The following is a 26,242-nucleotide window of genomic DNA, read 5'->3' as shown; positions in this document are numbered from 1 at the left end:
ATCTAAAGTATCAAAATTCAATCCGATCGCATGCGATCGTTGGACCCTCTTCGTGTTTGGAGCTTCGTTGGTACAGCCCTGTCGCGCTACGTATGTACAGCGGCGACTGGGCTGTGTATAGTTAATAAACATCAAGCTTTGTGCAGATACGAACTATATACAGCCCTGTCGCTGTACTGGTGTCGCGACAGTACCCTACCTAATTCCGGAGCGACAACACGATTTTGAATTTATTGCACCATATTTGTTACTCAAACTACGTAGTCATAAACCTGATCTATTCAGCTCTATTTCTTGCTAATGATATTTACATACGGTATTCACAACTATCACAAAACAAATATTTAAATATGGTATGCGCTCGCCGGTAAACGGCAGGGATTCGAAATGTTGTCGCAGCATAGCATACTGTATAGCACTGCAAAAACGTACGGGGGAAAGCGACGTGCGCGTACCAAAGAGATTTTACACGCGCGTGTACTCACACGCACAGTAGTGAATGCACGTGCGGTGCGAGTATTGTTGCAGTGTATATCTAGTACATGTGCCACGTTTTAAACATCAAGTCAGGATGGCCGAGCGGTCTAAGGCGCTACGTTCAGGTCGTAGTCTACTCTGTAGGCGTGGGTTCGAATCCCACTCCTGACATAATTTTTCCCATTTTTTTTTTTTTTAATACTGCTGTACCTGCTGTCTGATTTTGATTGCTATTTATGAATTGTGTTTTTTTTTTTTAAAGGTACAGTTGCTGTTATATTTTTTTTCTTACAATAAAATTACATTATATACTAAAAGGTGCTATTGGCTGATTGGATAGTTGCTACTGGAAAATGTTTCTTATGTCAAATTTTTGGGAATAACAGTTGATAATAAGTTTTCATGGAAATTTCATATTGATAGTATATGTAAGATTATTTCACGAAATATTGGTATAATCAACAAGATTAAATTTTGTCTTCCTTTGTCGTCCCTGCTTACATTATATTCATCCCTCATATTGCCTTATTTAAAGGGACTGTGTATATACAGTAGTGGTTGAGGTGGGGATTCATGTTTTGAACATTCCTAAGTGAGATAATGAGAAACCTCTTATGGAATATGAAAGAGCATGTGATTTTAAGAAGGATTCTACGTTTATTTGATGAAAATTGGTTTTCAAATGGCTGAGATATCCCCAAAAGTGATAATAATAAAAGGCGACATGCCCCACCTCTATTAGAATCTCTTTGTTTCACCTTGTTTTTGGATATCTCAGCCATTTCAAAACCGATTTTCATCAAATAAATTTTTGATACCCCTTAGAATTGCGGCATGCTCTTTGACATCTCATAGAGTGGTTTCTGAATATCTCGCAAAACGTGAAAAGCTAAATCCTCACCCCGACCAGTGTTTACTGTACACACCCTTTAAATTACAGTATTCTTGTATGGGGAAATACATATCAAACTATTATTATCAAACACTCTTGGATAAATTACTTCTGCTACAAAAGAAGTCACTGCGTATTATAATTATGTCACACTGCATTTTTGTCTCATACTGATCCGTTAAGAGCCGGGCCCTATTAACTACTTCATATAGATAATAATAGATAGATAGATAGATAGATAGATAGATAGGTAGATAGATAGATAGATAGGTATTGGGGTGATAGGGAGTTCAGTGTGCATGATTACATCGTATAACACAGCTGTACAATGTTTTGATATAATATGCAGTTATATCATTATCAACAAAATATTGACAGACGACAGACAGACATGTATATACTGAAGAAATCAGGTCAAATTGTCTTTTCTTCGTTTATTCCTTTTAGCGTTGCAATTTTCACATAACATAGTACTCTTTTCTCTTATTTTGGTCGATGCAAAGCAAGTTGAGTTCAAAGTCCTTCTCTATATAGTGCAATAATGTTACACTCTTATTATTACGATTACCATGCCGCTATTAAGTATATTGTTATCATTATTTCTATTGACAAAAAGAGGAAAGGTCTATTTACAGTTTGTGATAGGGTATCAAAATAGGTACATGAACAACATTTTTGTAGAAAAAAAAGTAAAAGGTTGTGCAGTCTACCATTGTTCGCTTACATCACCCAGATGCTGCACATACAAGTTCTTTTAAATTGACAATTGCACAAAACAGCATACTGTAATTATACATGTACATTTCGTACACACGAATGGAGACAAACACAAAGGAGACAATACAAGGGGCATTTTCTTCTGCATTGTACATAATGGATGAATGCAGACTGTGAAAAACAAAAGTGCAGCATTTCCATACTGATCTCATTTGTATATTTTGTGCCATTTGTCAATGACATTGTGCTGTAATACAATACGTATCTTTCCTTGTACTTGCCTGCCTAATAATCAATGGGCAGGTAGTAACCTAGGATTGTCAACATACATGCTTTGATTTATGAAGAAATAAAATGTTATACAATAATTGTATATAATAGACAGACACCAGATGCGTGTTTTGGGCAACTGAGAATCGTGGGGTAATATTTCTCACAAACACTTCGTGAAAAATGTACTATATCAACACACTTTTCAGTTCATATAAGAAGACAATGATAAAAGATTGACAAATTTGGTTTGCAGGATGGGGTTGCCATGTAAACAGGGATACTCATAGGCTCTTCAAGAATACAGTCATTTTTATGTCACATCGAATCAGCACAAAGGGAAAAGGACACTACATGTACAAAAAGTAGAAAATGTCGAATACAACGTGCATAATTATGATAATAGTCTAAAACAGTCACGGTGTGGTATAAACAAGTGTTCGTTTTATGTCATGTATATTTATTGTACACGCGTAAAACTGTAGAATATGTATGAACACTAATGAAGAGCCTCAGAAATTACATGTGTATTCATAATTACACGTGTATTCATAATTACATATTCTTCAGGCGAAAAAAGCCCAACACTCTGAAGACAAGGCAATAAAATGAATGACTTGTGTTTTGCAAAATAGTACATTTCGAGCAGTCATACGACTTTCCTGGTATGATACTATAATGATAAGTATATAATGGATGTGACGTGTGACGTAACATTGAAGGTGTATTGGTAATGGGATGCTGCAGTTCACACTGCAAAAACTTACAAGAGTTGCTCATTAAAGTAACAAATACAGAATACATGCGGTGAGTTAACTCAGTCGGTAGCGCGTCTACCTCATGATCCAAAGGACCCCGATTCGATTCCCAGGTCCCACATAGGCAATGGTGTGTGTAATCATACCGTCCCCTCTAGCTAAGAGGCAACACACTCTGTACCTCGGACAGGACATAAATGGAGGTCCCGTGTGTGAGAGAGTCACAACTCATGCATGTAAAAGATCCCGCTTCGGTCATTTTGTTCATCGCAAAGAGCAGGGTGTTTAACGCAGTGAAGTGGTCCCGCCTTACATCCAACTGGAACCCATGGAAGGCCAGCTATTGCAACTGAATATGGGCTATCCAGCCATCTTCTCAGATGGAAATGAAACAAACAAACAAACAACTATACACACAACGCGCAGCGACGGTACGAAAATAACAAAGTCAAAAAAATGTCAATTATAATTCATGAGACATCGTTATACGCTTTCCTCGCGCACTTTTAAAGCTATATACTTACATGCTATAATATACTATAGTCACCAAACTCCATCTCTCTCTCTCTCTCTCTCTCTCTCTATTACATAAGTATGTGTATTGTGTATTGAATAAAAACATTTATGTGGCAGGTGTATGGACTGAGGATGGAATCTGTGTACTTTTGTTGATCTCTCCCCCGCGAACAACTCCTTGTCAGCACGGAAGTTGCCTGTTATTCAAACTATCTTTAGAAGCATAATTGAACTTACTTACATTCTTACAATTACGGAAACTGACCAAGAAAAAGAAAGATAGAAACTTGAAAATCTCTCACTGATATACTTGCACTAGCTGCAGACAATAAAGCTTCCAACATGAAAGCACTGTACAGAGAGATCACCAAATAATTAGTGGGAAAAACCGTGAAAGAATAATGAGTGACATTCTACACAAGATGCCAATGTTACTCTGAAAATACATAATAAAACACACTATTGAAATATAATAGTGACATTAATAAGTATCTACCATCATCATAATTAGCATGCAGCATCATTACAATTGTTTGATAGTAATGCAGCCAAAATATACATCACTCATTGATGTTGGGTCACGAAAGATTTTTTTTTTCATTGTATTCATAAATTCTTTCGTCGCCCGCGACGAACAGTGGTCCGTATACCATCTCAAATCAAAGAATTCAATTGTTGATTACGTAGATGAGCAGACCTTTTGCCCATCTTAAACCGAGGTGGACTAGTTGTCATCAGCCGTGTCGAGAGAGGCATCGGGGACCGAGGGGAGCTTGGAATAGCTTCCAGGACGAGAGGTGTTGGAGTACACGTTCTCACTGGGACCACCAGTGTTCGGTGAGTGTGGTACAGGTGGTATGGTAGGCTGTGCGTAGTGATTTGCTGGAGGGGTGGAGACCTCATCCGGCTTAGCATCCAATGCTGTTGGGTAAGCATAGTAATTATTGGGAGTAGAGATGGATGCGCCACGATCAGTGTTAGGAGACGTCGGTGACTGAGGACTTACTGGAGTGGTTGGTTGAGAAGCGTCACTGCCTTGGAATATTTTGGTGGAGTACGGGTCCACAGAACCAGAATATGGTGACGGTTCGTCTGCCTTTTGAGCATAGATGGCGGTTGAGTAAGGGCTAGCAGGGGTGGAAGGGGATTGGGATTTGGCAGGGGAAGAAGGAAGAACGTAATCATTTTCTGGGTTGGCAGCTGGAGGATCAAGAGAGATGGACAGTGGTCTCACATTGGGTTGTGCCCTCTGTTCTGAGTCATCCTTTCCGGGGAAGATCTTCGTTGAGTAGGGTCCATCAGGAGCATGATCAGGAGCGGCCGCTGGTTCCATCGTGTACTCATTCTGCACGCTAGGATGCTCAGAGTGAAAGTGATCGGGCGCGATTTCGTAATCGTTCTCAACTGCTTGATTTCGCGGTTCTTTTGTTGACCCGCTGCCAGCCTTAGGTAGATCATTTCCCATGTAGTTTCCCTCTGCATAGGGATTTTCAATGCCATGGTAGTCATTATTTTCAGATACTGTGTACGGAGGAGGTAACGGTGGAAGGGCACAAGCCCCACGCGATTCAATGTCCATGTCACTGTAGAGATTGTTAGCAAAGACCATAGACCCATCGGGTTGGCTGAGTTTTCCCTTAGGGGGCAAGGGCGGGGCTTCATGAGAGCTCAGTCCGGGAAGGACCACCGTATCGGCATGAGGGTTAGCTAGCACTGCAGGCGAGTTACTCAACCGATCTTTCTTCCTGTTCCTGAAAAAAGAAACAACAACATAATTTTCTAAAAGGCTTAGCTTTGTGGGGATAGCAACTATCGGACGTCAGGGTAAGCCATGTCTCTTTTTTTTCGGTTTTCAGTAATGTATAATCATTTTCTGAACCGATCCGTAATTGCATGATATTCATGCTTGAGAATCTTGGAAGAAACATAAATGGGCAACCTGGCAATAGATTTTTCTGAAAATATCAGCTTTTATGGCACAGCGTTTAATATATACATATCAAATTCATATCGTTTGCGAAGGCATAAAACGAACAGAAAAAAATACGCATACAGAAGAGCTTACCTTCTCACTATGTAGATGAACAATGCTAACACGAGGATGATAACGATGATCAGTAGCAAAATGGGAGCGCTGATCCATACGGGTGCCGACTGGAATAAAGCGAAATAAAAGTGAATGTTACGATCATCTATTTACACATGCTATGAAAGTGTTTCCAAATAATTCCATAAAAAACGTCTCATTGAATAACAATAATAATAATGATAATAATAATGATAATAATAAAAGCACCGAGCTATGATAAGACAGAATTGCAAAATCAACTTACCGACTGCGGTCCCGGAGATACGACAGCACCTATCGAACAAAAAAAAAAAAAAAATGAGAAAGATATATTCCTTTGGAGAGAAATAATTACGGTTTGATATTGCGGACTGTATTCTCATTCATTAATACACTGATTTGTTTGTTTGTTTGCTTGTCTCTGTAGTGTGTGTGTGTGTGTGCGCGTCTGTGCGTGTATGTGTGTCTTACCAAAAATTTCAAACAATATTGGAGATTACATCATATGACAGATTATACGAACTAATTTGAATTGCATACCATCTGTACATAAAAATTATCAATCGACAACACAAACAGGTAATCATTTCACAAAGGATGCGTTTCTACATTAGTAGGAATCATCTCTCATTTAATTTTCAGCTCACACCTCTAAAATTCTACTCGAGTATTCACTTTCTTTGTTGGCAGAGTTCATATCTATCAAATGATGAATTTTTCTTCTCGCACCTATACCTTACTGTTTTTGGGGATGTCTCTGTTTTGTTTTCTTGTTTTTAGTTGTTGTTGTTTTTTTGTCTCACAAACAGTGTTGGATTAGAGAAGCTTTCTGTGATAGGTCTGGAGTGGGGAGGGGTGAGAGGGAGAGTACGAGATGTATACCCCTCTATGATCAATGCTCAGTAATTATTACCTATTAAAGAGACCACTTTTTCAATACTGTCACAACAATACTGTCACAACAATACTGTCACAACAATCACAACAGTTCACTTACAAAGACCCCTAGACATGCCATTGTCGTACAATCAATAATGGAAACATTTTTCCTTCACTTTCTGCTGTCATAAATGGGCATGGATGTTTTAGTATAGGTCGCCTCCGTTTGCGAGCTTGGTGAGTGTGACAAGTAATAGAGAGCTAATGGTTGAGTTCACTTACTTTGTGTGCAGTTGACTCCGAAGTAACCAGTCAGACAGGTGCACTCATAGCTCACTGTACCGTTGCCAGCCACCAGCACCTCACAGTACCCTCCATTCTGGCAGGGGTTGGGAGAACATGGCTCGGTCGGTGTCTGACACAGCTCCCCTTTAAAGTCGCTGTTACACAAGCACCTGTGAATCATAGTCGAAAGAAAGCAGAATGTAGATTTTTGTTCACAAAGAACAGATAAACGAAGATAAAAAAAATCCCCAATCTTGACTTCTGTATACTTAACATCTTCCCCTTTGCAACGAATTGAAAATGCTCCCCTTTTCAAGCCAGACAAGAGAGAATGTAACTACCCCTTTTCAAATCCCTTCACGGGCTTCCTATTCTAATAACTTATGGTACTAAAAATCCTCTTTTCGTCTCCAACAACAAGCACAACCTGGCACAACGATCTTGGGCGCTCCTCTGCATGTGTCACTGGTCAACTTTTTCCTGGACATCGCACAACGACCTGATTGGGCAATAGTGTCTTACAATCATTACCTCTATCCCTTGAAGCACTTTGCCAAGCTAGAACAATAAAAGCGTCCGCATCGGACTCTCTTTGAAATTCCGTCTCAAATATTCCCTGTTACACCTAGTCAATTTCACTGTGTAGGGCCTTCTCACTCTGCTTGGCATATTCTTCGAATAATGATTATGACAAGTAAAGAAAATGCTTCATGACCATGAATAAACGGTTAGTTTGCACTTCTTTCTGGTTTAAGCCATCATCAGGCTAAAATAAAAGTGGAAATCAATACTAACTGATGTGTGCCATTGATGACCATGCAGGTGCCTCCATTGTAGCAGATAATATTATTGGAGCGGCACAATCCTGGCAAAGGTGTGGTTCCCTCCGGCTGAGAGCACGAATAGCTTCCATTTGTGTTGACACACGTAGTCTCCGGCGGACATGCAGAGTCAAAGTCGCATTCATTCACATCCTCTTGGCAAAGCAGCCCGGTGTAACCCGTCCCAGAGCAATGGCATATGAAGTCGTTCACTGCTGGGGTTTCGCACCGTCCACCGTGTTGGCATGGCGCGCTGGCACACTCGTCGATGTCGATCTCGCAGACTCGTCCAGAGAAGCCCGGAGAGCAAGAGCAGGTGAAATTATTGACTCCATCGACGCAAGATGAGTTGTGCTGACATTGATTCGGATCACAATCGTCGATGTTCTCCGTACAATTGACACCAGCGTATCCCGGGTCGCACTCGCAAATGTACTTATTGACTTTATCCGTACAATTGCCGTACACGCATGGATTCGGAGAGCACTCATCTATATCTTCGTTGCAATGGTCGTCAGCGAAGCCAGCCATACATACACACACGTATCCACCTACTTGGTCGACACATGACGCGTTGTTTTGACATGGATTCGATTCGCACTCATCACGCACATCTGATTCGCAATGTGTTCCGATAAATCCTGCGGGACAAGAACAGTTGTAGCCATTCACCTGGTCGACACATGTTCCATTATTCAAACAAGGGTCACTGGCACATTCGTCTATGTCGTGAGAACAATTTCCCCCAGTGTATCCGGGTGCACATTGGCACTCGATTACGCGATCGTCGTCCAGTCCGAGACAAGTTGCTCCATTGAGACAGGGATTCGGATCGCAGTAATCGATCTCAAACTGACAGGTTACCCCGCTGTAGTCTTGAGCGCAGACGCAAGTGAAGTAGTTTATGAAATCTTGGCACGTACCACCGTGTTCACATGGCGAAGACGCACATTCATCGATGTTCAGACAGTTTTTTCCTGTAAATCAATAACAAGCAGGAATTCCAAACACTGTGTTCAACATATCTCCCCTGCTGAGGGCCAACATAAACATCAAGTGTAATTCATTGTAGTTAAAGGCAGGTCCTTAAAAGTATCTAGAATGTTGTGGATTTCCGATATCCAATTATTGTCATGATAGCGTTCTTTTGGGAACGTGATAACGTTCCATAGTTATCGAAATGTAAGATCATTTACATTCACAGCATCCTAATCCAAGATCATTTTTCTCTCATTCCAGTTATCGTCATGGAGGCATACGTTAACTCATGATTATACCAACATTTTATGCAGTCTATAATACGTGATACATGGACAAAAATCAATGTCGAGCATTTTTGTATCGCATCGACACATTAAATAATTACCTTGTGTTCCCGCCGGACAGTTGCATGAATAGTCAGCCAAGAGGTCGTTGCAGCTCCCACCGTTCAAGCATGGGTTCGAATCGCACTCATTGATTTCCTGCAGACAATCATATTAAAAAGGTAAACCGAAGGCTTACACGTGCGTGTGTGCGTGTGCGTGCGAGTGTGTGTGTGTTTGTGTGCGTGTGTCTTTATGTGTATGATGTATGTGTATGTGTGTGTTCGGGTTTTTTTTTGTGTGTGTGTGTGTGTGTTTACACAGGGTGAAGACCTGTTACCTTGTGTGGGGTTTAAGGTAGCTCCTGCATTGTATTGCATAAGGTAGCTCATGCTCATAAGGTAGCTCATGCATTGATCCTACAAAGCCCAAGGGGGCACATTGTGCCCCCATCAATATTTTCATATGCCACTCCTACGCCCTTGAATAAATTATTTGAATCAAATTGGTGACTTTTTGTAAAATTTTATTTCAAACATTATGATATATAGATTAGTATAGCTATGTCCAATATTGCTGGTTGCTATGACAACCAACTGACAACCAAATGACAATAAGATTTTGAATGTTTTTCTGTTCAAATATAAGTTGAAAATAGTGGTTGAAATGGGGATTTCTTTGCTGTAATTTGCTGAAGACCAGAATATAAAGTAATAATTACTGTTGTAAATGACCCTGAAATGGTCTTATTATTTCCTTTATTTTTTCATATGACATAGACATCAAACAATAGATGCAATAGACATACTAACTACAGTATTTTCTAAAGATTATCCTTTTATTTAGTGTCATCTTGAATCTTTCACTCAAGTTTTGCGTGTAGTATCATTTGTTTATGATCTGCAAACTCAAAATGCCAATATTATGGAAATACGAAATGTGATACCAATATGATTATGTACTTATCCCAGATAATACATCATAATACAATATTCCTTTATATTGTAATGAATACCGCCCCTATGTGTTGACCTTGAGAAATTTCAACTGTATCAAATTAAGAATTTATTTTGACTTGCTGTGTCCCCTCCCCCCCCCCCCCCCAAGGGGTCAAAATAGCTTGGGTTAATCAATCCGCACGCACGCGTTACCACGTAAACTTTATCTACTGGTGTGAACCGCATAATAACAGTAAATGTCAAATGAACGACTGAATTCAGGAGTGACCTCCAAGTACTATTTTGCTCTGCCTAATCAGTTTGATGATGGGCTAGTCATGCATATTATAAACACTATACTAATTCAATAATGAGCATAAGAACTCGACAATTGCACGTGACATTGCCTGGTAACGGATTGCAAATACAAAAAAATAAAAATAAAAATAATGATAAGTGCTAGTGCTATGTTAGTGCTAGTGCTAGTGCTATCTCAGCACTAGCACCGGCGATAAAACCGAACTTGAAATCACGTTGGTGTTGGGAGTTGACCTCAAAAATTATGACGTATTTCCGGTTGCTGGTGCTGGGCTCGGTGTTGAATGTCGTCTGCTGAACCGAGCTCCGCCGTCTGTGTTAGCGATTTACGTGCTTTTTCCCTATTGAATAACACTAGCCCCTAGGGATTATCAGTTTCTTCATTTCAAGTTCGGTGCTGGTGTTAGCGTTGCCGTGCGAGACCCGTATTCCCTTCCATAAGAGATGCACATTTTACGTGCAAAGTCTATGCTATCGCCATGGTCGCCCACCTAAAGAACACGAACACTCCAGACATGGCCATAGAAATCTGAGCCTGGGAGCAAAATAAAGATATGTAATTGTGTTTTAAAGAAGGGTTGAAATTTGTGGCATTTGAATCAGTCTTTCTCGTTACGTGTCTAAAACTAAGCAGTTTTGGCTACATCTTTTAATATTTGACTGTAATTACGCGCCATCACTTTTTTCGTCGCACAATTCCCGCGGAGCTCGCGGTGCTGTGATTCCAACACCTAGTGCTGATGATCGATAATTTTGATCGGTATCGCCTCGTTAATCTGACCGTCGGTGTTGGAGGTCGATTTAAGGCTGTTATTTGGGGGCTAGCACTAGCACTAGCACCGAACTTGAAATCACCCAATGTATGGTTGGGTTTCATGTCACCACTAACACTGAATTCATGGCAATGATTGTCGATTACAGCATAATAAGCACAATTTTAATGAAGGCTAAATCTCAGGATAGTTATAGAACCTACAGGAAAAATCAACACAGTATTTGTACAAATTGTATGAAGGAGACGACATGATTTTCAGATCGATATTATCGATTGGCGATATCGATAAGGTTGTAATGCCGGATACAATGGTACGGCGTAAAACTTACCGCATTACAGTCTGTCCCTGTCCAACCATCGTGGCACATTTTGGCCCCTGTGATGTCATTGCAGTCATAATGCCCAACAACGTCGTCCCTGGCAACGCAGTACACGTCACACCCTGACGAGGTGCCGTAATAATGTTGGGCGCAGTACACCTTCACCTCCACAGTCATTCTGCAATTTACAAGCGAATGACATAATAATTCTCAACATGTCCAGTACAAAGGAAACCAAATGACATTTTGTTTTTATTCATAGGACCTACTGGGCAGATATTCCTTTGAGGTTGTTGCAGAATAATTAGAAGACTTAAGAAAGGGTATAGATTGATGCTCTAACGTTCTAACGGAAATACTGCATATGCGTTTGTTTCTAGCGTGTAGGGCCTACCTACTGCACATGGACATCCATCATTCGTTCTCTAACCCTAAAGGGGCCGGGCTTTTTGGGGCTATGATCAGACCGGGGGGGGGGGGGGGGATGGATTCTGAAAAGTCTGAAAAGGCACCTCAGTGAAATAAGACCAAAATGAGGGACACAATTCTTTTGTCAGTGACGACGCACGATTACACAATCGTCATTGTCCAAACTTCTGAATGTACTTATTAACCCTATTCTAACTGGGCTATTTGAGACCAAGTTTTTACTGAGGGGGGGGGGGTCAATTTGACCCCCCTCCCCCCTTCACATCTCGGCCGCCGATCGCGCGATCGCCGCGAAATTTTGCCTGAAGATAGAGCTGGATGTCAACTACAAGATTACATCGTCATACAATAGAAAAATATTGCCTTTCTATTTTTAATAAATTAATTATGTAAATTTGTGCATGAAATCATATTTTCACCTATAACTCCATTAAAAAGACTGGAGGATTGCTAAATTTTTGTGTCAGAATTCCTCAAGACACATCAAACAATTTTTGTGTAAAAAAAATAGCTCAATTGAAATTAATTTCTTTTGTTTTTTATTGTTTTGTTAATTTCTTATGTATTTTATTGTTTTTTCAACCTTTTGTTTTCTATTGCTTTTTTGCCAAAACTTGTTGCAGGCACTTTTTCAGGCTTATCTACACTAGAATTGATTAATTTCAATGATTAAAAGTTGAAATAATCTAAGTTATATCAATTTAACCAAAAAACACAATTTGCATTGGATTTGCACACGATATCATGAATTTGAGCTGTTTTTTGGTTGACATGCATATGCAAAACATTACGTAACTTCAAAACGGTGTACCCGGACGTCGCAAATTTGGTCTCAAAATATGCGGGAGACTTCAATGAAAAAAGTCGTGAAACGACGCGGCAAAAGCTTTGCGCGTTGCGAAATCGTGGCGCGAAACGTCGAGGGGGGTCAATTTGACCCTCCCTCCCCCCCCCCCCCCTAGTTAGAATAGGGTTAACATGTACATAATCAGGTGGCGGCGGTGATGATGGGATCAAAGAAAGACCTCCGTTAATAGTCCATGTATGTAGTAGGTCCATATTTCTTCAAGTAGTATATTTTGTAGTTGTGTGAACAATAGTGTCGTTGGAACGAAAGTGGTCATTGTGAAGGTGGGGGTGTATGGCATTTTCCCCAGCAAGTGTGGTGTACGGGAAGGGACGAACAATTCTCGCTGCTTTTTTCTTCTTTTTTTTTTTTGTTTGTTTTTACATAAACATACACGAAATGTATGGTAAGCTAGTACGAAGAAATAAAACATCTAAAATTCAAGTCATACGGGGGAATTATTTTGATGGCGACTGCGATTGTAGTAGTTGCAGTAATGACAAAAGTGGTGGACTGGTAGCAGTGTTAATAGCGTTGTTGGTGTCGTCACGGTATATACAGGGTCCTCTAAGCTTTTGTCCTGTGAAAGGAAATGATATACTTGTAGTAGGCTCCGATCTCAGTCCCTCTTCCTTTCATTGCTTCTTCCCTGTTCCCTTCACACAAAGCGTGTAGAAAAATACAGTCTTGTTGAAACTTAAGTACAGGTTGGGGCCTACGCCCCTCCCCCCCCCCCCCCCCCCCTCCCCGCCGAAACAGTGATTGAACTACATGCTGGCAATCGACACAGTCAAAATTTGGTATGGACTATTATGACCCAGATAGATGGGTAGACAGAAAGACAGGCAGACAGATAGACAGACAAACAGACAAAGCAGGTCGGGAGAGGGGGGGGGGGGAAGAAATACTCACGTAGCCTCTCCGGCACCATTGAGTGTCACCGCATGGGCTGTGGCGAGGGCGGCTGTCCTGTCCGGTGATATTCTGTAGTTGTAGCCGAAGTAGTCGATCTTATCATCGCCGTTGCCAGGGTCATAGTCCCATACTTCGATTTTTGATCGGAAGCCATTCTGTTTGGGGTTGGTGATATCATTTGGTCTTGGTGGTTTACTATACATATCATCAGTGTTTTGTTTATTTTCTCAAAAACTTTCAATAATTAAAGGGAAGATAAACCCCAAGAACAATGTGGATTGACTGAAAGCAGTAACATTAGTAGAACACATCAGTGAAAGTTTGAAGAAAATCGGACAATCGATGCAAAAGTTATGAATTTTTAAAGTTTTGGTGTTGGAACCGCTGGATGAGGAGACTACTAGAGGTTATGACGTATGAGTGGACTACAATATCAAGAAAATATAAAGAAAATATTACAAAAATCCATTTTTCGTGAAAATTACAAATTCCATCAACTTGATATTGACATATGTTAAGGGTAGCAATTATTCCCCCTGCTTTCTGAAAGCGGTTGGTCCACTGCTCTTTCATAATTCTAGAAAAGTGAATTTTTGTTGAATATCCTTTATATTTTCTTTGTATTGTTGTCCACTCATACGTCATATCCTCTAGTAGTCTCCTCATCCAGCGGTTCCAACACCAAAACTTTAAAAACTCATAACTTTTGCATCGATTGTCCGATTTTTCTCAAACTTTCACTGATGTGTTCTACTAATGTTGCTGCTTTCACTCAATCCACATTGCTCTTTGGGTTTACCTTCCCTTTAAAACAAAACTGGGTACGTATTAATATTAAAGTATATTAAATAATTGTGAGGGTTGCGTTTCGACAAATCCCACAAGAAGGAAAACATAAACTCAATTGCAGCAACATAAAGCAACAAAAAAGGGCTTGAAAAACACACATTCATTAAAAGGCCTTTGTCTAGTCATCTATCTATGTGTCTATCATTCTACATGTTCAATGCGAGATTTTTATTTTTTATTTTTTGCAATGGAATTATCGTTTCATCATCACAAATTTTTCAGAATTCTACAGTAGATTCTAATTGTGTTCTTACACAATCATGACAACTCTTCTGAGCCATAAAACCTATCAGTCACTATTCAGCATATACACAGCATTTTCAACTTATGGATATCATCAAGAGACATGAAAATTTTAAACCACGAATATCTTTGACGTTTTACTAAACTCATCAAAATCGTGATATATGAGTCGAACAAACAAACAAACATTAAACCACATCATAGGGTCTATACCAAGTAGGTTTGGAAGACTTGCCTGGGATTCTTTCATTGCAATTTTAATGCTGACGACATCACAAATGACCTTATCAAAGCAGGTGCTTCATCCAACGCTACTCCAGTAACAAGTATGTTCAAAGCATGAAGAAAGGTTTTCGGTTATTCCGTGACAAAGTGAAAGTGAGTCCATAAAACCAGCCGACGGCCTTTTTCGCGGCATGACACTTTCGCGAATTGGCGACTGGCATGCAGTAAATTGTGTATGGACAAAAACTTTATTACTCAGGGCCCTAATTAGTTTATTTTACTTTCGCGAATATAGTGTCGCGAGAAATTCGCGAAAGTTTCATGCACGCCGCAAACATGTCTGCTTTTAGAGTATAGGTTGACAGACTTACCGAAAACGAATTGATGGTAAAAACGATCGGGTTCGAGACAGAAGATGACAAGGAGGTTGGAAAGTTGAAATTATCGTTGTTCTCGTACAAGCGATCCGTCTCATAGTTTCCATAGTCGCAGTCTGTGACGTCATTGTTGCTATATAACATTGCAATGATATGAAAGATACGACATGTTACACGGATCGTACGAGAGAAACAAAAATCGAAAACATGGTGGGGATGGAGGTGAGGGTTTGTAGGGATTACGTTTTTTAATGAGCACGTATACATATCACGTATAATATATGTACGGGTGTGCTTCGGAAATGATTGGGAACGGTATAAGTGTGTACTGTGTGTACGTGTATGTATGTCCGTGCTCTCGGTGTTAGTAAACGAAGGAGAACGGTCGTACACATTTAAACATAGCAAATATGGTGAAACTTGCTTTTTTTGTCAAACAACCCATGTATGCATTGTGGAGAGAGCTAAAGCATCCCACAACCAACCCGGGGCACATGTTTTTACATTCGTGCCGCCTCATCATACTATTCGAGAATGATTTTCTACAATTTGTTATATACATATCGTACAGTTTTATATGCACTTAGGTAAGGCGCCTCCTCGGCATTTGCGGTACCTGATAGGGAAGCTCTAAAATCAAATCACTATACCACTATGTATAATTAAGTTGAAGTAAAATTCAAGTTAGGAAAGCCCCCAGACACCAGGGTAACCACGAGATGGAGCGCTTGGAATTTGCTCACCCACGGTACTGGTCGAAGCAGAGATTGAACCGGTTGTCGCAGCTGCCGCAGAAGAGATCGCAGCACCCACCGTCCAACTCGATGTGGCCTAGGTTCTCGTAGTGTTTGAGCTTGTAGGATATCTCAACCCTTCCCAGTGCCTGTCAATTAGGAAACAACGAGAGATGAAATTATCGATTCAATGAGGTCACTAAAGATAATTATGAAGTCGATGTTTCAACGGTCACTAATAACCGATATTGACTCACTTAATAATGGAGGTGACAGAAAAAATAATGGAATGTGTATATTTATGTTAAATTATCATTTGTTCGTATTCATTTATCAATTTATTCGATCATTCATTTAATACGTCACCACACCAATCCATTACGCACCTATGATGCATACAAATATAATGATGTTTTTGAACACGGATGCACCTGTTGCTTGTTAGTTTTTCGTTTTAATAGCATGATGATTGTGCCATACAACCATAATGCCCTGAAATACGAATGTAACATTCGAAATGTAACCATGGGTGGGGGGGGGGGCGTAAAATAGCGGGATCTGACAGAAGGAAGAATAATGCGGGAACTTGATGGCACAGAGTTCAGACCTTTTGCACCTCTGTCCCGGATTTAGAGCATTGAAAAGAGTTATGGTAACCTCTCGGTTGTTGCTTGAGGAAGTGTAAGAAATGACTCACCACGGTTCGTTTCCAGAAATATTTCCTAATACTCGACCATACACTTCAACAACAGTGAAACTATTGACAAGATCCTAACTGACTTAGCAGACTATTGTTATCAATCGATCGTTACCAATCGATAAGTATTGTGGTCAGCTAACTTGAGCTCCAACAATCACTAAGTTCATGAACACAGAAAAGATGTCCAAGGATGTACACACATTGCGAATGATGTTCTCTGTATGACCACTACGCCACTGTGCTTACTTGGATGCATCAATTGTGTTTCATCTGTGTGTGTTTTTTTTTTCATCTTATTTGAGTAGAAGACATAAACCTAATGATTTTTTTTTCACTTCTGCCCACTGGACGTATTCACCAAATGTCTCACGACATGTTTAGTATGTTTTAAAGCAAAACTTTACCCTTGCATGTACTTTTCAATTGTTCTGTTAGCCTTGTTGAAGGCCCCTTCGATGTGATGATGGCAAGTGGAGCGATCAGTGGGCGAGTCTGCTCAAATTAACAGCGAGAGCCAAGCCCAGCGAAACACTCTTGGTTCAACTCTCTCCTAGTTCTTCGCTCACGATTGTCCGTACAGATAAAAATGAATATGCATGAGGGCATTGGTAAAAGGCAAGTACGCTCTTGGCATTGAGCAGTCTTTGAAATTAGAGTAAGATGTGACAAAATATATTGTGAGTTTGGTTTAGTATAGTATGACTGTTGCTACTGATAACGTCCCAAGAAAAAAAAATGTTTAGAGAGTAGTCTAAAAACATAAGGTCTGCATGCGACATGTACATGTATCTCGATATTTACTAAACAAAGAAGTACAAGTTGGGGGTTATTTTTCCTTCTACACTAGTCATGCTGGTGAGATACTTTCAAGGAGTATGATAATGACCACAACTTATTTTTTTCCCATATCTTTGCATTAGTCACGAAAACAAAACCTTTGAGAATTTAATTTGATTCAATAAAAAAGAAGCATATTTTGTTATCATAAACAAAATCAGTCGCCCAGAATCGACCTGTTGTATGATTCGGTTTTACCAGATATAGTCAACTTACTCAAAAGCAAATTTATCTCACAGAGTAAACCGTTAAGTTATAACTGATACCGAACGTTGTATTATAAATTGAAAAGTTAAAACGATGACTTTGGCACAAGCACGAGACTTTTGGGGTGTCCTCTTCATGAAAACTACTCCCATATTTGGATACTGCTCTGTTCAGTATGTTCTCATAATAATTTACCAACAAAAATGAAAATTTACACGTTAGATTAAGAATAACAAGATTAAACAGCAATGATCAGACGAATGGAATAGCAGAGGGTTTTGTCAGTGCATGAGCAGAGATGAAGCAAGTTAAGAAAGTTCAATGTTTACATGTTTAAAAGGAATGGAGATTGTTGTAGCAATGACATATGCAAATTAGCCAAGGTCAAGATGTCCAAACTGTCTCATTTTTTTTCTTTTTCACAAAAATAGCGTCAAATTATGTCATAATGAGGAAGGTATCCCTCTGCCTTCTATGTATACTACACAAACCATAGCCAGAGTTTTTTTTTTTTTGTGTGTGTGTCTTGGATTATTTCTTTGATTGATGTTGTTTGGGTGCACAAATTTAATGAAAATGGTCACTGTTCGAATTGGACTTTCTTTCACCCCTAAATGCATCTTGAACATGCGAAGAGAAGTCTGTATTACTTCATTTCGACTCAACGCAACGACTATTCCTGCCATGAACATCATGCGTCGTTTGTCTTTCTCCTGTCTCCAAACTACAAAAGCATAGGAGCACTGTCAGAATCCTTTTCATCGTAAACCTTTTATTGGTTTCATGGTTAACATCTTTCATTTCATATTTGCCGGTTTTGAAATTAAAAGACTCTACTGTAATCTCGACATGGAACGAGGAAGGCTGGAAGTACACGACTATCTGACTATAAGAATATTGTGAATACTGCGTCCCTTTCTGAATGAAAACGGTGCATTCTGGTATTGCATAGGAATGAATAGTGACACGGCAACTTCCAATATCAACCAAGCTACGGTAACCATAAAAGTCCGCATGAATGATCTAAAGAAATGTAGGTCTTGTCGCGGGACAAACAAAAATTATAAAAATAACCTTAGACTAGGAAAAAATACTGCTTTGTTGTGACGTCATAAAAAGAGAGATGTCTAATACCGATTGTATACATGCCTGTGCTCCAGTCAGCGTCAATTCAAGTGCGATCGACTGAAATGAGTACAATGGCGAAGAAAAAAAGTGAATACCTGCCAACACGTCATAAAGTAAGACTTCTACAACAATACATGTAGCAAACTCCCTCGAACTGCAGTTTCTTGCCCTTATTTGGAATTGCATCATATGACGTGATTTTATCGCGTTCATTTGTTTCAGAAACTAATTAACACTTATCATCAATAATCAATCTTAGCGAATGGAATCTCAATGCCTGCACTGGGTAATGACATCGGATTATAACGCTTAGAACACTGTAAGATAGTTAACGTTTCCTTTTCCTTCATCAAACTATACAGTAATATAATATATAAATGATACCACCCAGGGAGTGTTAGTTTGCACGCCTACCCTTACGAATACAGATAAGCCTACATTGAATCCCATTATGTTTTTCGCGGTTCCCAGTTAACGCCATAATCGACATACATTGTACGGTGTGCCAGGGAGGTGTCACTGGTTGTGTACTTTAGTGAGTGTTGATCATGTGACGGATCGAGGTACGTGTATTCCGATGTACCTGAATAAATAAACCATCAAGGAAAGGTTATAAATGTTACTGCTGAGCTTTCATTTTGTTTTGTGCGGGACCGGCATCACAGTTGGTCTCTCTTGAGCAATTTGAGCCTCACGTCTCCATAATCCGCCAGGATTAGTCCATGGGCCAAGAGCCGAAAAATGGGTTATTGGTACCACCTGAGGTGGCAAAACCTTTTTGGTGTCATTTTGTTTGTCGGGCATAGATATGCTCATCAAGCTATGATAGCATTTCCAAATGAGTAGCTTAGTCATAATAAATGAATTTTAACCAATTTGGTCTCGTTTAATCCCAATACTTCTGAATCGAAACTAACCGCATACAAAGAAGAGCACTGTCTTCCGTATGTCTACAGGTGTTCTGTTGTAAACGCGATGCGCTTAGTCTTTATTCAAGGCAGCGAAGGGAATATCCAAAGGGTTATGATGTCCACAGCTGTCACGCGGTGCGCTTAGTCTTTATCTAGACCAATGTACCGCTATCATATCTAAAGTTCCTACAAAAGGGATTATCTATACTGTTTTTATACTACCCTCTCAACAAATACATCAGTTTTAAACAAAAATCACTCTGTTCATTAAAACAGGCAAACGAAAGTCGCACTGAGTGCATGAAAAAAAGGATATGTTCACAGATTTTAGTAGGGTGTGACCCATGGAGCTTGCCAACGCTGTGATGGAATAGGAACATCACAACTGTAGTCATAACGGATTCAAACGGATAATAGCATTTGACTGTTTGAGTCATCAGTGCATCAATCTAACAGAAGCACCCATGGTGATATTTCCTCCCTTCACAGAACAAATGCACAGAATCCTCAAAACTTACACAGATTTTCACTTACACAAACAAGATCATGTTACACAAAAAAGCTTGATTTTCAAGAGCAGAGTACGCCCTATGAAGTTTATGCTAAACGTGATGCGAAACGCTATGTTGGGATAACCTAGAGGGACCTACAAACAGACAGTTACCATTTAAAAATCTTGACAAACATCAACGGATCTGAGAGAGGCGTGTTTATGCGACGAATAATTTAATCATATTGCCAGATGCATTCGAATTTTCAGTTTATGGCTAGATACAGAACCCTGGACCTGGGCAACCATTGTTCTGACGCATAAATATTTGCCTACGACAAGTTAGTACCATTTAGACCAGGAGCTGGCTGCTGGTCAATTTACCCCATCAAGCCCAAAAGGTTTGACCCCTCAAAGTTACTGGGGCCACCCCCCCCCCCCCCAATTACAAAACTGGGCGTCAGCCTGATACCTGAGGGCGGGGTCGTCCCCCAGGGACCCCCCCCCCCCCCCAAAAAAAAAAAAAAAAAAAACGCCCCCTGGCGGGCGTAATTTACCCCATGGAGCCCATGGACCAAACCTGGTCTAAAAGAATGGCCTATACAGGGGTGTACATAATAAAAATATAAAAACTGACATAATATTTGGTCGGGAAAGGGGTTGCCAGACCGTCCCCCCCCCCCGGGTCCCCCCCCCCCCCCCCTGACGGTTGTAATTTACCCCATGCAGCCCATGCACAAACTTGGTCCAATGAAAGTACTATGGGTGTACATAATAAAAACATAAAAACTGACACAATATCTAGTCGGGAAAGGGGTTGCCAGATCCCCTCACCCCCCCCCCCCCCCCCCACCCATAACACCCCTTCATGGATCGAATTTGGCAGAGGAAAGTAGGCCCCACTATGGGTGTGCAAAAAAGAAAAATAAAAGCTGACAAAATATCTCACTTAGAAAGAGTTATCAAACATATCCCCTACCTTTGCTACTCCCCCCCCCCCCCTTTGGAGAGGTATGAATGAGCATGTCATAAAAAGTAATAAATGGAACTTCTTGAAGTATATGGAATTATAACAACAAAAGCATTGTGTGTGTGCATATATTTATATATCCACATATTTATATATCCACATGCCCCACCCCACTCCCTCCCCCCAAAAGAATGGAGTTATCCATATCTACACTAGAAACATATTAAGAGAGTGCAGACCTTTGCCAAGCAGCTCATTTCCACCCATCCACACATGCTAAAAACTGCCAAATTCCCCATATAAAAGCCTTTTGCTTTTAAATGCTATCAACTTCCAGTTGTGTGGTAGCGCCTTATACCTTGAGCACATGCTTTTACCTTCAGTGCATGTATGCAAACCTCAAATTCATGCAGCTTGAACTCCCAAATTAATTGATCTCATCTGCCATAAGATAAAAATCATCAAAATTTCATAAAAATTCCCGGATCACTACCAACATTTATATTAATCATCTGTTCTTAAAATGTAATTGTGTTATTATCATCTTTTCATACAAGTTTCATCCACAGTGTTCTCAACCTTTCAACTTGTTTTGCATACAAACAAAAATGCAGACAATACTACTATATAAGTAACATAAACTCCTCAAGAGGCAGAAATAATTACAACTGTATCCAACATCCTACAGATCAACTGTGTTACGATGCATGTGGAGCATGCTCATGTACAAGAAACTGTATTGATACAAAATTGTACATGCAGTGCGTGCATAGGCCATAGTGTGGTTAATTGCATGCATATATTTGTATGTTGTATCGTTATACATTTTATTCGTTGCATGCAATTAATCTCTACATTTCGAAGATTTGCAACACGTGTATCATTAGTATGCAAACAATGAAAAAGCGGCGCTTTCCTGACCTTGGTAAGTGAACTGGGCTTTCCTATTGCAGGTACTAAAATACTGGTAGGCCCCTATGACAGTACTACATGTATTTCATCACTGGATGACAATTAGTGTCAGTAACAGAGCAAGCAAAGAAAGGTCAAGAGTCTAGATCTTGGACTAGATCTAGGTCTCAAATATGCTATGATATGGCTAGATATCTAAACCTATTTCCTATACACGCTATAGCTTGCAGAGTACCTGGTACTATTTTGGCGAAACCAAATGAACTGGAACAGGGGATGGATTGTCAGCTAGACGTAGTGTATTATGAGTCATAACTGAAAAACCAATAAATAGAACATCAATGTTCTCAGCCTATATAGGTTTAAGTGTCAAAGGTGTGCATTGCTTTAAATTTGCATAGAACACTTAAACCCTGAATTTGTTAAAGTCACTGCACTTCCTATCATTCATAGAGTCAAAAAGGCAGAATTATACTACATTTCAATTTCTCTATCTAGGACATCTTTGACTTTAGGATTAGAAACAGCCTTATAAATATGTATCACAAGTGTTGAAGATGCAGATGTTCCAATGAATGAATACTTGGAGAATTGGGTAGGAAGATTAGGCAAATAATCTGAAACTCTCTTTAAATATAGCAAAAGAAATGACAAACAGCCTGATTAAAGTTGCAAAAATTGTGATACTGATGTCTTAACAAGATACAGTACATGCAGCATGTCTACCATGCCAGAAACATGGACAGAGAGCCTTAAGATTGAAGAGCTGTGACAAAATGAAGCCTCAAATTGCTTTAATTGCAGATCAAAACCATTGGTAGTAAGATAATATTTTAAATACCTGTTCATTACTTTATAGATATGCAGATGATTTGTCCAAAACTATGAGATGACATGCACTACTGAGTGTAACAATGGATGCATATCATACTGCATCTGAAACCATTTCTCCTTGTAAATCTAATGCAGCCTATTCCAACTGGAATTTAGTAGAGTCACATTAAGGTAATGTGAGCCTGAATGTTGTGATACTAGCACTACCTCATACAAAATAAGGAAATGGTGTTTTTTGTCAGCTAAAAACATGACAGGTTATTATGAGGTTTGAGTGAAGGACTGATAGTTGTTATTTGCATGTTATTAAAGGCATGTTGATGAAAAGATAAACTTTAATTTGGTGTACAACTGGCCTTAAGTATTTCTGTGGGTGGTGTGAAACCGTAGTGTACTCTCAACAAAGGCTTTTTTTAAGCATTTTTTCAATAGCTACTTGTTTCCTATATAAGGTGAATACATTATATAAGTACCCAGTAGGCTGTATATAGAGTAAAACATGATGCAACTTCACACACATAGCTTTCAAAATCTGTTAAGTGTTCCTGCTTGGAGGTCCACTGATAGTATCCCTGTACAGTATAACATTCCAAAGGTATGAACATCTTACAGACCTACACTGTATTTGGTTTTGGTGTTGTTCTTTTATTTTCATATTTACTTCCGCAACAACAGTGAAGCTTCAATATGCCTAATATCAGATAATTTATGCACTGACATAGCAATGCATCTGAGTCATTCAATACCCCATTTAATCACTTTTTCTTCATATGTTGGACGCTCCGCATTTATGATTGATGTACTTTTACAAGCTAGTGTTATAATCCAAAACAGTCTTAAGTCCAACCAGTGCAAGTGACCATGGTTGTGAGACATTTTATTTACCACTATGTACATACAGTATAAGAATACATGTATGTCCATGGTCATGTGTAAGCAGTATGCATGTGTGTGTGTGTATGTGTGTGTGTGTGTGTGTGTGTGCGCGCACATGCCTACTGTTACAGCATATAATTATGCACAATATCCCAAATTATATGCAAAATTGATCAAAATAGGCATATAACTACTGCATCTAATATACAGGTTGTGCTTTATGGATGATAGGCCACACAACATGAATGCCTAGATTGTATCAATACTTAACCCTTTCTGTATCAACATACAACGTACCTCTTCCTTCGGAGTGGCTTGGTACATTACAGTACACATGTGGGTGCGTATTGCTTTGTGTGTAAATGTGTGTGTTTGTGGGGGGGGGGGGGTATAGGGGGAGTGGTTGTCCCAGGGGCTAGTTTAACCCCTTTCCTGCCCAGATGTAGTGTCAGCTTTTCTAATGTTATTATGTACATGTAGACTTCTACCTCTCTGCACACTACACTGAGAAATCTCAACCCATAAGGGGTGTTTATGTGTGTAGGGGGCCTCAGGGGGCCCGATGGGGCAGTCTGGCAACCCCTTTCCCGATCAGATATTGTGTCAGTTTTTATGTTTTTATTATGTACACCCATAGTACTTTCATTGGACCAAGTTTGGTGCATGGGCTGCATGGGGTAAATTACAACCACCAGGGGGGCCCGAGGGGGGGGGGGAGGATGGTCTGGCAACCCCTTTCCCGACCAGATATTTTGTCAGTTTTTATATTTTTATTATGTACACCCCTAGGCCATTCTTTTAGACCAGGTTTGGTCCATGGGCTCCATGGGGTAAATTACACCCGCCGCGGGGGGGGGGGGGGGGGCGTTTTGGGGGGGGTCCCCGGGGGACGACCCCGCCCTCAGGTATCAGGCTGACGCCCAGTTTTGTAATGAGGGGGGTGACCCCAGTAACTTTGAGGGGTCAAACCTTTTGGGGCTTGATGGGGTAAATTGACCAGCAGCCAGCTCCTGGTCTACATGCATGTCATGTTGACTTTTCTGTGCCGCTACATTCATTTTATGAGATGGTGTTTGTCGACTTTATCATGGAGATATTGTGTTGTATAGCTCCATAGTTATACAGCACTCTCCTTCATGTTCTTATCACGTGGAACTCAAATTATTGAGGCGGATATACAAATGAGTGTTGTCTTCAGTATAAATAGCATTGTATTTTGCTCTTTATATTATCAGTTGGATTCATGTCCCTATTGGAGAGGTTACAACTAAGAGTTAGAGGGGAAAAATGCAACAACTTTAACATGCAACAAGTATAGTTTTCTGACAACCCAGCATTGATTTCAATCGACAACAGCCCGCCTGTGTCATTTTCCGGCCAAAACATCGCAGTATTCCTTTTACTACTTGCTTTGGGTGCGGGTCAGCAGCCGCCAGCATTGTTCACTTCACAACTCCTTAATCAGTTCAAAAGTTTATCTTTTTCTTTCCTATATGCAATTTGACCAGCACACTCCTATCGAATATGTCATGCACATAATACATTTCGGTGAAAATAGGTTTTGATCTATTCCTAACTACTTCTTTCATCTGCTGCGTGTCCGAACATGCCCTGTTTTGTTTTTTTTTTTTTTTTTTTTTTTTTTTTTTTTTTTTTTTTTAGCTAGACATTTAGTTTCGTCGAGATGAAAGTTCAAAAGGAATTGTGTACCTCTTTTACATGTACTATAAACTTCACTTTTGTTCCCGATTCAAGTGTTGATAAATAAACCTGTTGAACCATGCCACGTTGTGCAAATGGTCTTTAAACAGCACTTACAATGATACCATCGTTCGTCAACATGAATGCTCAAGAGGAAGAAATGGAGAAAATTGTTGGTAAGCCAACGTTTATTAAACTTGTCAATTGAACACGACAGCAAAACAGGACTGACTGAGGTATAAAAATGTAAGGAACAAGCTTGACTCTAGATTGTAATCTGCGATCATTAATGTGGATGAACTTTGCTCCATTCCACAATAGTGTTGATTTCTATGTCGCCCTGCTTCGCTTTTGTTAAAGGGAAGATAAACCCCAAGAGCAATGTGGATTGAGTGAAAGCAGCAACATTAGTAGAACACATCAGTGAAAGTTTGAAGAAAATCGGACAATCGATGCAAAAGTTATGAATTTTTAAAGTTTTGGTGTTGGAACCGCTGGATGAGGAGACTACTAGAGGTTATGACGTATGAGTGGACAAGAATACCAAGAAAATATAAAGAAAATACTATAAAAATCCATTTTTCATGAAAATTACAAATTCCATCAACTTGATATTGACATATGTTAAGGGTAGCAATTATTCCTCCTGCTTTCTGAAAGCGGTTGGTCCATTGCTCTTTCATAATTCTAGAAAAGTAAATTTTTGTCGAATTTCCTTT

At 39.8% G+C, this 26,242-nt stretch overlaps 1 protein-coding gene and 1 non-coding gene across 2 annotated transcripts; one reads left to right on the top strand and one right to left on the bottom strand.

Moving 5' to 3' along the window:
• Positions 1 to 565: 565 nt before the first annotated feature.
• Trnal-cag (transfer RNA leucine (anticodon CAG)) lies at positions 566 to 648 on the top strand. The gene has a single exon. It is a non-coding gene; the product is annotated as a tRNA-Leu (tRNA).
• A 3,706-nt stretch (positions 649 to 4,354) lies between these two features.
• LOC140238327 (uncharacterized) lies at positions 4,355 to 20,539 on the bottom strand. Its single transcript, XM_072318261.1, has 10 exons — positions 20,516 to 20,539; positions 15,967 to 16,106; positions 15,218 to 15,356; positions 13,527 to 13,684; positions 11,348 to 11,516; positions 9,050 to 9,146; positions 7,658 to 8,660; positions 6,915 to 7,032; positions 5,964 to 5,992; positions 4,355 to 5,381 (listed from the first exon to the last, which is right to left on the bottom strand). The coding sequence occupies exons 1-10, from the start codon at positions 20,537 to 20,539 to the stop codon at positions 4,355 to 4,357; spliced, it is 2,904 nt and encodes a 967-aa protein (XP_072174362.1).
• Positions 20,540 to 26,242: the final 5,703 nt, after the last annotated feature.

This window comes from Diadema setosum, chromosome 14 (assembly GCF_964275005.1).
Source record: "Diadema setosum chromosome 14, eeDiaSeto1, whole genome shotgun sequence".
In the NCBI taxonomy this organism is placed as follows: Eukaryota; Metazoa; Echinodermata; class Echinoidea; order Diadematoida; family Diadematidae; genus Diadema; species Diadema setosum.
The sequence above is the reverse complement of the archived record's forward strand: the minus strand, read 5'-3'. Positions and strand labels throughout refer to the sequence as shown.